The 13,897-nt window shown below is 35.6% G+C and overlaps 1 protein-coding gene across 1 annotated transcript in view; it reads right to left on the bottom strand.

The window, feature by feature from the left end:
• The window catches only part of LOC125164880 (transmembrane protease serine 11C-like), a 52,263-nt gene extending 41,795 nt beyond the window's left edge, over positions 1-10,468 (bottom strand). Inside the window, exons 1-2 of the mRNA XM_047857617.1 lie at positions 10,413-10,468; positions 1,659-1,777 (exon numbers count right to left, since the gene is read on the bottom strand). Coding sequence (XP_047713573.1) covers positions 1,659-1,777; positions 10,413-10,468 — 175 coding nt within the window. The remainder of the gene's footprint in view (positions 1-1,658; positions 1,778-10,412) is intronic.
• Positions 10,469-13,897: the final 3,429 nt, after the last annotated feature.

Below are 13,897 nucleotides of genomic sequence, written 5' to 3'. Positions count from 1 at the left end.
AAAATGCCCAGGTCTGCTTTTAAATCACAGTTTGAACTTGATGTAAAGTTTTTTTCCCCCTCTTACCAAGCTCTTTACTCACCCAGTCCTGTTATTCTTCCTTTCCCACTTCATTAACTGGATGTGGACCTCTCTAGGTCCTTACTTGAATGGTTAAGAATTTGTCATCTACTTTAGTGCTCTAAGAACTTAGTACATATTTAAAACGAGTTTCCTTCTAGGTTTTTCTGAAATTGGTTTCTCTTTCAAAGCTCATTTCTCAGCTTGACATGAGAGGGAAAACATCTATTATTCATGTATTGGGGAGGTCTTCATAGTATGAAAACTTTACAGCATACCTATCTCCAAAGATAACCTCTTTAAATATCTTTTCTTCTCTCTAGTTTCTGGCACTTTTGTACTTTTGATGAAAGGCAGCAGGTTCTGTGTCTATGTCTTGAGTGAGCAAATCTTATTCAAGGATTTATGAGCATATGCCATGACTCTGACTCTTGGCCTGGCTTTGGTAGCAGCTGGCATTGCAATCTACCAAGGATCATGTTCACACAGTCTGTGTCTAGGAAGGGTGTGTATGGAAGATGAAGTATAGCAGTAGAAACAATTTCTGGGGAGAGGGCCTCTTTACTCCACTGTGTACAACTCTATTTTCTCTATGGAAATTCTTTTCACCTTATAAACTGAAATGGTTGTTTACTTAGCTAGACAGTTTTTTCCTAAGTGTGTTTTTTCAGAAAATACTATTCTGTTCTAAAGCAGTGGTACCCAATTTATGAGCCATGAATTACATAGGATAGCAGCATGGTGATAACAGAAGATGGTTCTAGGGAAAAATATTTATGTATACACCAGCCATTGTTCTAGACTTAAAAAATGATGATTCTTGTACATATTACTGATTTTCAGACATAGGTAGATGTAGTTAATTAAATACAAGTTAATTTTAAAAGAATTGCTAAATTTATAGTTGTCTTTATTATGTCAACAAAGTATTCTCTTGTGCGAATGTAAAAAAATATTTTTCTATAAAAAGGTCCTCATTCTTGAAGAGGTTAGGAAATAGTTAAAGAAAGTGACAAGAACAGCACATGGCAAATTTGGTATAAAGTTCTGTATTTAAGAAAGATTGATCTTGAGGATCCCATATTTTTTCCTATTTTATGCAAAGTTAATAAAAATTTGTATTTGTATTGACTTTTTAAATTACATTCCTCAATAGTAGGGAATATTATACTTTTTTAGGAAGAATTTTATGAGAAGAAAATATTCCATGAGGGAAATATTATAGGCTCTGAAAAAAAATAGCTTAGAATCCCACAGTGTAGGGGCTTTTATGTTTGTTAACCCATCAATTCTCTCTTCAGAAAGTTATAAGTTCAACAGAGGGAGGAACTGTGGCTTATTCATCAACATATTCCCAGAACCCAAATGTTTAGCAGGAATTAAAAAAAGAATACACCAAATCTCTGCATTTAGAATATCCTGAGCCAAAAGTCACTAAAGAACAGTTTTTAGTAAATGCTATTAAACTTAAGAAATTCTCTCTGCTACATAACTTTGTCTGACTTCTTTCCTTCCTCCATTCTCAAAATTCATAATTTTCCCAATAATGGAATCAATAATTCTGTGTGATTAGTAAGTCAGACACAGTGACTACTTACCATAAGTGGCAAAGTAAACAATGAGTCCGATGATTACTGCAGCAATAATCAGCATTAATATACCCAGGGTAATCTTTCCACATGCTGTGAGTTTCATTTTTGTGTTTGGCTCTGTTCCTCTGAATAGAAAGGTACAGGAAAACCAAGTGTTAATATGAGCAAGATATAGGACACTCTAAGAAATAGTATGGACTTGACATTAAGTATAAAAATGGATTCTTTTATTTTATGGATTCAATGGACTGCTGAACTTGGAAAATAACATGTAGAACTAGTAGATATAATATTTGGCCTGCTTATTTTTCAGCACATATGAATAATGTAATCCTAAAATATTCATTTAGCAAATATTTATAGATGCTCTATGGACTAGGCATAGTAATGGAAACAAAGATCTCTTTCTTTATGGAGATTACATTTTACTGAGGAGAGATAACCAACGTAGAGTATGATTAATAAATAAGATATATAACTGCTAGAAAGATCTTAAGTGCTATAGGAAAAGTAGAACTAGTTAAAGATCAGAAATGTGGGAGGGTATGTGAGACGGTAGTGGCAGGATGTGGTATTAGAGTGGTCAGGTTAGGTCTACTGAGAAAGTAAAGTTCGAGTAGACTTGAACAGATGATGTTGTTGACGATACAGGTTTCTGGAGTGTCCCAGGCAGATGGAACAACTTTGCAAAGGCTATGAGAGTAGGATATTCCTGGAAGGGCATGTTAGGAGGGCACTGTGACTGACTCAGCACATGAGGATAATAGTAGTAAGAAAGTAATTCTGAAAAGTTCCAAGGCCCACATCATATGTGGGTCATTGTAATAATTTTGGCTTTTTATCTGAGTGAAATGTGAGCTTTGGGCAGAACAATATGATCTGATTTAATTTCCTTTAAAAATGTTTATTTACTTTTGAGAGAGAGAGAGAGGACACAAGCAGGGGAGGGACAGAGAGAGAGGGAGACACAGAAACTGAGGCAGACTCCAGGCTCTGAACTGTCAACTCAGAGCCTGATCCAGGGCTCGAACCCATGAATCCTGTGATCATGACCTGAGCCGAAGTTGGACACTTAACTGACTGAGCCACCCAGGTGCTCCAATCTGATTTAATTTCTTAATGGCATCCCTTTGACTGCTTTGTGGAAAGTAAATTATAAAGGGCAAGGATGAAAGCAGAATGATAAGATAGGAAATGATTATAATAATTCAAGCACAATTTGATGTTGGTTTGGACCAGAGTGGTAGAGGTGGAAGAAATGAAAAGGGGTTGAATTTGGATATGTTTTGAGTATAGAGTTGGTAGGAGTTATGGATGTATTGGTGTGGAATATGAGTAGAAAAGAGATGTCAGAGATGGTTTTCAGTTCTTTAGCTTGATGAGGGAGTTATCCTCAACTAAAGTGGGAAGTCTGCTGATCTATCAAGTTTTGAGGGGATGACTATGGGTTCACTTTTGTTCATTTTGTGTTTTAGATGTCCCCTAGTCAACCAAATGGAGATGTAGGTTGGATATCCAAGTCTGGAGTTTGAGATAGAAGTTTGGGCTAGTAATATAAATTTAGGATTCTTCAACATATAGGTTAGTATCTGAGACTAGAAGGGATTACCAAGGGAGTAAGTATAGATAGAGAAAACCAGGACATGGTCACTAGAGCACTCTCATATTAAGAAATTAGGGAGAAGAGGAAGACCAAGCAAAGGAGACTGAGAGGGGCAATTAACAAGGGTAGGAGGAAAAGCAAGAGAAAGTGGAGTCCTGGGAACCAAAAGAAGTGTATCAGGCATAAGGAAGGAGGTTAACTGTGTCAAATGTTCCTGACAGCTCAGGATGAGGAAATGATCACTGAAAATGGACCATTGGATGAGCATTATCGAGGTAATTGATGACCTTGATGCATGAAGTTTTAGGAGTGGAAGGGGAAGAGAATGGTTAGAGGTGGTTTCAAAAGAGAATGGAAGTAAAGTGACTAGAGACAATGACCACTGACCATTCTTTAAAAGATTTTACTGAAAAAGGTAATAAAGAAATGGGACTATACACAGTGAAGGAAATGGGATCAAGAGAAATTGCATTTTATCATGGAAAACTTTGAATATGCCTAAAAACAGAACAGTTTAATAAACCTCCATATATCCATCACAAAGATTTAAGAACTGTGAACATTTTACAATATTTCATTTGTTTTTGAAACGTTTTAAAGTGGTTATAGAAAAGTAATTACATCATGACATTCATCCCTAAATATTTTCTTTATAAAAAAATAAAGGTATTAAAAAACATGACCATTGTAATACCTAATGAAATTGCCAATAATTCCTCAGGCTCTAATACCAAGTTCATATTCAAATACCTCTAAGTTGTCCTCAAAATGTCTTCTACAATTTGTTGTTGTTGTTGAACAAAAATCAAATCAAAATCTTCACATTGCATTTGGTTATTAACTTCTTATCTTTTAAAATCTAAAACAGCTTCCATACTCTGCCCTCATTTAAAAATTTTTCATGACATTGATTTACCGAAGGCACTGGGTCAGTTGTCTTATAGAATACCTCAGAAGAAGAGAAGTTTGTGTATTTGTGTTTTAAAAGTTTTTAATTAAACATTTTATTTTGTGACAATTAGACTCATATGTTGTAAGAAATACAAAGGGATCTCTTGTACATTTTATGAGTTTTCCTCAATGGTAACAAATTGCAAAACTATAGTACAGTATCACAATTGGGGTATTTAGACTCATATAGTCAAGATACCTAACATTTCCATTACAAGGGTCCCTCGTGTTGCCTTTTTATAGCCACACCCACTTGCCTTAGGTCCCTTTACCTTCCTTAATCCTTGGCGACCACTAGTCTCTTCTCCTTTTCTATAATTTTGTCATGTCATGAATGTTATATAATTGGAGTCCTACAATATGCAACTTTTTGGCTTTTGCTTTTTTTCACTCAGCAAAATGCTCTGACAATTCATTCGGGTTGTTGCATATATCAATAGTACTTTAAAACAATTTTTTTAATTGCTGAGATGTATACTAACACTATTGGATATGTCATTGCAAATATCTTCTCTCATTCCACAGGTTGCCTTTTAGTTTTATTGATTCCTTCACTGTACAGAAGTTTTTGTTTTGATATAGTGCCAGTAGTTTATTTTTGCTTTTGTTTTCCTTAACTTAGGAGACATATCTAGATAGATGTTGCTATGTCCAGTGTCAGAGACATTCCTGCTTGTGCTCTCTTCTAGGATTTTTATGGTTTCAGGTCTCACATTTAGATCCTTAATCCATCTTGAGTTTATTTTTGTGTATGGTGTAAGAAAGTGGTCCACTTTCATTCTTTTGGATGTAGCTGCCTATTTCCCAACACCATTTGTTGAAGAGACTGTCTTTTTCCCATTACATATTCTTGTCTCCTTTGTTAAAGATTAATTGACCATATAATTATGGGTTTATTTCTGGGCCCTCTATTCTGTTCCATTGATCTACATGTTTATTTTTGTGCCAGTACCATGTTTCATTCAGCCAGCTTTGTAGAACATTTGAAATGTGGGATTATGATACCTCCTGCATTGTTTTTCTTTCTCAAGGTTGCTTTGGCTATTCAGGGTCTTTTGTGGTTCCATATTTTAGTCCAAATTTTAGGACTCTTTGTCCTAGTTTTGTGAAAATGTTGTTGGTATTTTGAAAGGGATTACATTAAATCTGTAGTTTCCTTTGGGTACAATGGACATTTTAACCATATTTATTCTCCAAATCCATGAGCATTTAATATCTTTCCATTTGTATCATCTTCAGTTTCTTTCATCAATATTTTATAGCTTTCAGAATTACAGGTCTTTCACCTCTTTGGTTAAGTTTATTCCTAGGTATTATTTTTGGTGCAATTGTAAGTGGCCTATATTGTTATTATTTATTTAATGTTTATTTTTTAGAGAGAGACAGAGCTTGAGTGGGGGTGGGGGGCAGAGAGAAATGGAGAAACAGAATTTGAAGCAGACTCCAGGCTCTGAGCTGTCAGCACAGAGCCTGATGCATGGCTCAAACTCATAAACTGTGAGATCCTGATCTAAGCTGAAATCAGACGCTTAACTGACAGAACCACCCAGGTGCCCCTGCCTATATTGTTATTTTGAAGTGAGTTTCTTGCAGACAACATATGATTGGGTTATGTTTTTTTTAATCTATTTTGTTAATATCTGTGTTTTTACTGGTATATTTAGATAATTTACATTTAGGGTAACTATGAGTATTTTAGGGTTAAAGTCTGCCTTTTTAATACATTAATACCTTTTAATGCCTTTTAATACCTGCCTTTTAATACCTTTTTAATCCAAACAGTTTTAAAAAGCTTTAGGAGATTATTCATCATTATTCATAGACTCATGAATGTTAGAGGCATGAGATGACATACACAATTTGGAAACAATAGTTAGACTGAGTAAGAGAATAACAGTAATAAAAGCTTTTAAAATAAGCTATCAAATTATTTATGAATTGGGAGGCAACTTTATTCTAATGCATCCATGTTTCAATATTGTTAAATGTTTTTCTTTGGCACACACAGAATGTGTGTGGAGGAAATGCCTTTTTAGAAATTAAGTAGTTTATTGTACTCATGTTTATTAAGTATTTTCTATGTGCCAAACATTGTGCTAGGCAAGGTATATACAGTGATGAACAAAATCACTAATAAATGTGAACTGCAGGAACTGTAAAATATAGTTTTGTTTTATGTACTTTATGCTATATGCTTATTTGCAATATACTGGTAGTACTAGTTTGCAAGGGCTGGTTAACAAAGGACCACAGACTGGGTGGCTTCAACAACAGAAATTTATTTTCTCACAGTTCTGGAGAATGGAAGTCTGAGATAAATTTGTTGGCAGATTCTGAAGCCTCTCTCCTTGGCTTATAGATGACTGGTTTTCTCTTGTGTCTTCATATGGTCTTCCCTCTGTACATATGTGTGTCCTAATTTTTTTTTTCTGGCTTAAACAGAAAATTTTATTTCCTCACAGTTTTAGATGCCAGAAGGCTGAGATCAAAGTGTTGGCAGAATTGGTTTCTCCTGAGGTTTCCTGCCTTGGCTGGTAGATGGCCATGGTTTTCACATTCACATGGTCTTTCATCTGTGTGTATGTCTGTGTCCAAATTTCCTTTTCTTATAAGGATACCAGTCACATTGGATTGAGGCCCATCTTAATGACTTCCTTACAACTTAATTACCACTCCAGAGACCCTATCTCCAAATACAGTCAGATTCTGAGGTATTAGGGGTTAAGATTTTGACGTATGAATTTTGAAGGGACACAATTCAGTCAATAATGTTTTGGATTATATTATGTACTTGATATTATATATTTAGTATTTTACATACTTTTTGTTTTTACCCTTGTGTATAATATTCTATGTATGCTTATGTTTGTGTGTATGTGTGTTTCATATATTTATATCAATATGCATTGAAATAACCATACTAAATCCTGATTAGTTTGAAATACCTACATTGATTTTATTTTTGCTGGAAAACAGAATCAAATACCTATCAAAAATTTATTTTTTAGTTAGTTAATGTCATTCTCTGAATAGGTGATACTTCCTAAAGAGATAATATTAACTAGATATCCAATGCAGGTGAAATTTCCAAGTCTCATGTTTTTAGAAGTTTCATTTTACTTAAAAACCACTTTGACCATTTAAATATATTCTGTCTAAATTAGGTTTTCACCTTGCACATAAAAATCTATATCTTAATATTTCTATGAAAGTATGATGCTCATGAGCAGTTTTGGTTCATAATAAAATAAAATAAAAATCCCTAAAAGACATTACACCATGGAAAATGTTTCCTTCTAAGTATCTACAATCTGACAAACTGACTGAGTCTAGAATAGTGCTTAAAATTTGGGGGAAGAGATAAATGACTAAATTATATGGTAAAACCTGGTAGCTTAATTTCCATAGATGAGTATGTTATCCTAAAGCATCTTCCTTCATACCTGCATATATATCTGTATATATTACTCAACACAGCTTGCCATGGAATAAACCTCAATGAAAATGTGTTAATTGTAGTATGAAATTGGTTGCAAAAAGTTGGAGTATATTTTCTATTCATCTCACTGTGCCCTTCTAATAGACTGAACTATCTAAAAACTGCTGCTTTTGTAGGTTAAAAAAATGGATATTGGTAATTGTATAATAATTGAACCTATAGATACACAGATATGCTTTATTTGTTGTTTCCTCTTGTTAGTCTATAAGCTGATATAAAAAGTGATTCTTGTAAACAAGAATTTGTTTACTAGGGAGATTGACTTGAAACTCCTCTCAGTGTAAAGTTCCTAAAATGAGAGACATGTAGTCTTTTAGAACTGGAAGGGACTTTACAAATACCCACACTTGTTTCCTAATTTTAAAGAGGGCATGTAAGACAGTATTTTCTCTTCAGGACCCTTCAAACCTAGGGAAGATAAGCATTCCAGGTAGATATTTGTCCTTTGATTATCAGCATAGTTAGGGTTAGAGTTAAGATGAGGGTTCTTTTCCGATCTCTAGAAGGAGAAGTTTCCCCTGTGCATGTGTATGTATTCCTGAATTCAAAAGGAAAATTAAACTTTGTCAATATCCAGTTCATTTAAGTATTCCTCTAAAAAACAATGCCAGATATACAAATTCCATTTTCTCTAAGTGTTATTATTATTTGGAATGTTGGTTGAAAATAAACTACCTATTTGACAGAAATTAGGTCTTGGGTGTAGTTACCATGAGCAATAGAAAACTTGTTTTGATTTCAGCAGCATGCCTTAACTTTTTCAAAGTGTTTTATTTATTCACCAAGTGTGTCCTAAAGCTATTCAGGTATAACAACAAAATGGTAATGATATTGAGGATTATTTAGCGATTTCAGAAAAAGTGGCTTTCTGGTGAGTTGTACTCTAAAAATTATTAATTCTTTGAATGGCTGAAACCAGACTATGTCTACACATTATTTCTCACATACTGTTTATGGAGCATAAGGGGTTGGTGAGTTAACATGGGCATAAAACACATTAGAACCAAGATTAAACATTTTTACTAGACTTTTTGTTAACTCATGAGGATGAACAGCAACAATTTGGAAATCGTTTCAGGGATTCCCTTATAGCTAATTAAGCTAAATATGAATGTGAATATGTATGACTGTTTCTTAAAGCTGTTTATTGTGAAGTTACATCCTGCACAATCTTAAGCTGTTCACCTAGAATCTAGATGTTGGCAAGATAGTGCAACCAGAAAAGTCGTCCAAAGATTTTATCAAAAATATGGGCCAGGCTCAAGGGTTTATCAAAGCCCCTTGTTAGAGTATAGACCAATGCGTATGTGAACATTTATCTTGGTTTTAATCTGATTAGCTTAAGAATCAAAACACAAAAATTATTTGTTCATCTATGTGTACCATGGAACCAGTCAGGCCATTTGTTTGATTTTTCAGGCCAACTGCTATCTGAGCATATGGCATAGCTAATGGGAAAAAGTTAAATCCCCTGTTCTTGTTTCCCGCTAAAATTTTAAATCACACCAGCAAAAATGTCTAGCAGTGAAGCATTGTGATGTTTCAATAATTAAAAATTAATACTTGAAACTTTTGTCTGCCACATCCTAAAGATAAAATAGCCTATTGTGAACATAAGTATTAATGTCTCTATTATCGACATACATCATTAGAAATAGATACGTATAGCTATCTTGTATTCTTTCAATTTTCAAAATGAAATTCTTTCTAAAAGTAAAATGCCCCAGTTTTACTTCAACAGTTTCAGCATACTTTTCATGAATGCTTTAGTTTTGCTGGAATGATGTCTCACAAAAATTAGCAAGATGGATTCTAATGATTAAAATTTATCACTTTTTTATTTTTTATATGAAATTTATTGTCAAATTGGTTTTCATACAACACCCAGTGCTCATCCCAACAGGTGCCCTCCTCAATGCCCATCATCCACTTTCTCCTCCCCCCCACTCCCCATCAACCCTCATTTGTTCTCAGTATTTAAGAGTCTCTTATGGTTTGCCTCCTTCCCTCTCTGTAACTTTTTTCTCCCCCTTCCCCTCTCCCCTGGTCTTCTGTTGAGTTTCTCAGGATCCACATATGAATGAAAACACATGGTATCTGTCTTTCTCTGCCTGACTTATTTCACTTAGCATAACACTCTGGTTCCATCCACGTTACTACAAATGGCCAGATTTCATTCTTTCTCACTGCCAAGTAGTATTCCATTGTGTACATAAACCACAACTTCTTTATCCATTCATCAGTTGATGGACATTTAGGCTCTTCCCATAATTTGACTATTGTTGAAAGTGCTGCTATAAACATTGGGGTACAAGTGCCCCTATGCATCAGCACTCCTGTATCCCTTGGGCAAATTCCTAGCAGTGCTATTGCTGGGTCATAGGGTAGATCCATTTTTAATTTTTTGAGGAACCTCCACGCTGTTTTCCAGACAGGCTGCACCAGTGTGCATTCCCACCAACAGTGCAAGAGGGTTCCCATTTCTCCACATCCTCTCCAGCATCTATAGTCTCCTGATTTGTCAATCTTAATCATCCTTGTTTTTCTTTCATTTGGGATATATATTGCTCCTATTTTTATAAAAAGGTTATTTTAAAAAATAATTTTAGGATACACATGAAATTACTTTAACTAATTTGGTCCCTTCAGAAAATTTCCCTGAGGAGCAATGGCAAACCCCCCTGCCTCCCATCTGCCTTCAGCCTACCTGTGCTGCAGCGGTGTCCATACGTGCTGTCTCTGAGGATCCTGTCTCTGTGCCATCTTGTCTTCCAGTGCTGTGTGGGGCAGTCATTCTCTACCTATTTAGCTTACGAAATCCTGTAACTTTTATGTTTTATGATAATGATCATACTTAGCACTCCTACAAACGCCTCATCTTCAAAGCGCTTTCTGAACATTTACTAATTAATTTTATATTAGTAAGACATGAGCTCTGTATATGCTGCTCCATAAATAATCCTATGACCCAAGTGAAGGCGAAATTTAAAACTCTCTTTTGTTGTGACTGAGGAACAATAGGGTCACCTGCTTTGAGAAGGACAGTGAGTCTTTACTCACTGTTGCATTTTGTGAATTTGGAGACGAGTGGCTACTTCTTCTCACTAAAATCCACTTCCAAAGATGTGGGGATTTCTTTATTGCTTTTTGGCAGAAGGCTAATAGCTCTCCAAGTTCTAACCCTCCATTAGGATCTGAATGCTCTCCAGTTTATAATTGTCTTGCCTCCGTCAACCCATATATCATCCTTTCATGAATTCCTCCATGAAATTTTTACTGCTATTCTAATACTAGCACACATTAAAACACTTTCATTCCCTGAAAATCCAAAGGGTGCTGATTTTATTTTTATTAAAAATAGATATGGATTTAACCAGTAATCTTCCAAGTTTTGGATAGCATTCTGGTTCTTAGCAGCCAATTTAGATCTTGGTGTGGAGACTAGATAGGACACATCCTAATGTTTAACCACCCGGAAGAGAAAATTTGCCAGAGGCCAGGGACCAGCAGTAAGGGAGAAACTAGTTATTCTGGAAAAAAGTCTTCCTTGGGTAACAGGTTTTTGTTAAAGAGACTCAACCTTACTATATGATAAAGCAGAATCATTGTTCTACCTATACTATCTCTTTTCTTCCCAAACATGTAAAGGGAAAGATAATCGGAGAAGTCATATTTGCATTCGAATGAAAATGAACAATAATGACAGTTCTTGTATCAGTTATTAATAGGACTTTGATCAGATATATTTACTTTAAAATTTTCCATTTTAATTGTATTTGAGTGTTCCAGACTCTATGCCTTTGCCTATGTCCTCAAAATTTCCGGTATGTTCTTCTCACTCACATTTGTCTTTGTAAATCCTACTCATTTTTTAAGGTTAGCTCAATCCTTACTTTTTCCATGTGGACTTCTCAAAATATACTGCTCTATCACCTGAAGCTCACAATCTCCTGGGATCTCACACATTGCAGAGTTATCATGATGGTTAAGCACTTAAGTGAGAGATTTCACAGTGTACTGAGGCGGAGAGACCCTAAAGTAGTTTTGCTGAGTTTGGTGCTGACTGAGAGCGGTGGCAGACAGTGGTCCATTTATTCTGTGCTTCTAAGAAGTGTGCAGAAAATGTGCGAGAAAGCTGGTTGACCTGTTGGAAAACTGTGCGAGCAGTTAGTAGCATGATTTGTTGAGGCTGAATCAGAGACAAAATGGGACCCCAGACCTCTGAGAGGACAGGTGTGGAGGGTTGATAATGCCTGCGGACCAAATGGGCCAATGTGTCTGTCTGGAAAGGACAGTCTAGACAATAACTGTAGATCAGCCCCTCAGCCCCCATTCTTTGACCTTATGTAAGCTGGGATACCTAAAACTTAGATAAAGAGAAAGAATATGGTAACTTGCCTGAGAAAACCCCAAACTATCTAGGAAAACCATGGATTGATGAAATCTAATAAGAATAGAGTGTACAGTAACCACCATTAGGCAGAATGGGGGCTTGAAAGAGAGACGTGATAAAATTACTTTTTGTGGGAGGCATACTTCAGTTTTATTGCATGAAAATGTATCAGCTGGAGTAGCAAATTTGTGTGAGCTTTAAAGTTGGGGAGCATTTTAAGTTATACAGAAAAGAAGTTTTAAGAAAAGTTTTAGTTTTTAAGCAATGGGATGTTTAGAAGTATAAAGGAGAGATAGGGGATAGCTTTAAAAAATTATATAGAACAAAGACCCATAGAAAGAGGTTATAATGAAGTTACAGCTCTAAGTTTCCGTTTACATTCCATAATTTTATGTGTTTGTGTCTTCTCTATATATCTAACACTTGTGATCATGTATACTAGAACACTTAAAAAAACTAAAAGTATTTTTTTTGTTACAACTCTGTGTCCACTTTAAATCTTTTTTTTTTTTAATTTTTTGTTTATTTATTTTGAGAAGGAGAGGGAAAGTGAGAGGATGAGGGGCAGAGAGCAAGAGAGAGAGAAAATCCCAAGCAGGCTCCGCACTGTCAGCACAGAGCCCAACGTTCCATAACACAAACCTTGAGATCATGACTGGAGCTGAAATCGAGAGCCAGGCGTGTAATTGGCCACCTAGGCTGTGTCCACTTTAAAAGCTATCGTTAAAAATCTACCAACTATTGGATTGAAATGAGAAAGGTTTAAAAATGAATTTTTTTTATTTTTTTTCTTTTTGAGAGACAACACTTGTGGGGAGGGGCAGAGGCAGGAGAGAGAGAATCTTAAGCAGGTTCCATGCCCAGTGCAGAGCCAGGTTGGGGGGTGGTTCCATTCCAGGAACCTCGAGATCATGACTTGAGCTGAAATCAAGAGTCACAGGCTTAACTGACTGAGCCACCCAGGCGCCCCTAAAAGCTAATTTTAAAATGAGTATTAACTGATACATTGATGTGTAAACTAAATGAAAATTTAAAATCTTTTGATAAGGTTAGAAGTTTAAAGTGATGTTAAAGGTAAAGTGTAAGTGAATAAGGCAGGATGCAAAGTAGTTTGATATTATTGTTAGAGGAGGTCATGGAAAGGACATGACTGCCAGTTGACCTGGGAAGAGAGCGACCAATTGGGGGCTCCTCACCCCTCCCCCATCCTTGGAATGTAACTTCTGTCCACCGTTCCCACAGTGGGAGCCATTTTTGACGCTGTAGCCTTGAGAGAATAACGTGTTGAGAATTTCTGGAGAGACTATGTGGCTGAAGCAGGCTAATTCCTCTGGGTAAACTGTTACGATTGCGGGTGACTTGCATATCTGCTCACGGACCTGGCGTTTTAGACAAGCCTTGTATGTAAGTTCCCTTGCTTCTTAAAAGTGTCGTCCACCAGTCAGTCTGGAGCGGTCTGCCTCTTCCGTCTTTCTGTGTCCTCTGTGTATAGGGGCCAGTTTGCAAATCAACAATCATGATTACAAACCAAGTAAAATTATATATATGTTTAGAAGAAAACTAGACGATGAGAAAGTGAAAATTGATATTGTTGGCAGTGTCACCTTTTTTTAAACTTTTAATTCCTTCCCATTAATGTATCATTGCTTACATGGTAATCTTCTTTGAAGATGAAGGAATGTTTAAAACATTTTTTTGCCCTATTCATTTATAGCCACTTCAGGTGAAAAATTTTAAATGAATCTATTTTATTTAATTTATTAAAATTTTTTTTAACATTTATTTATTTTTGAGACAGA

This window comes from Prionailurus viverrinus, chromosome B1 (assembly GCF_022837055.1).
Source record: "Prionailurus viverrinus isolate Anna chromosome B1, UM_Priviv_1.0, whole genome shotgun sequence".
Taxonomy (NCBI): Eukaryota; Metazoa; Chordata; class Mammalia; order Carnivora; family Felidae; genus Prionailurus; species Prionailurus viverrinus.
The sequence above is the reverse complement of the archived record's forward strand: the minus strand, read 5'-3'. Positions and strand labels throughout refer to the sequence as shown.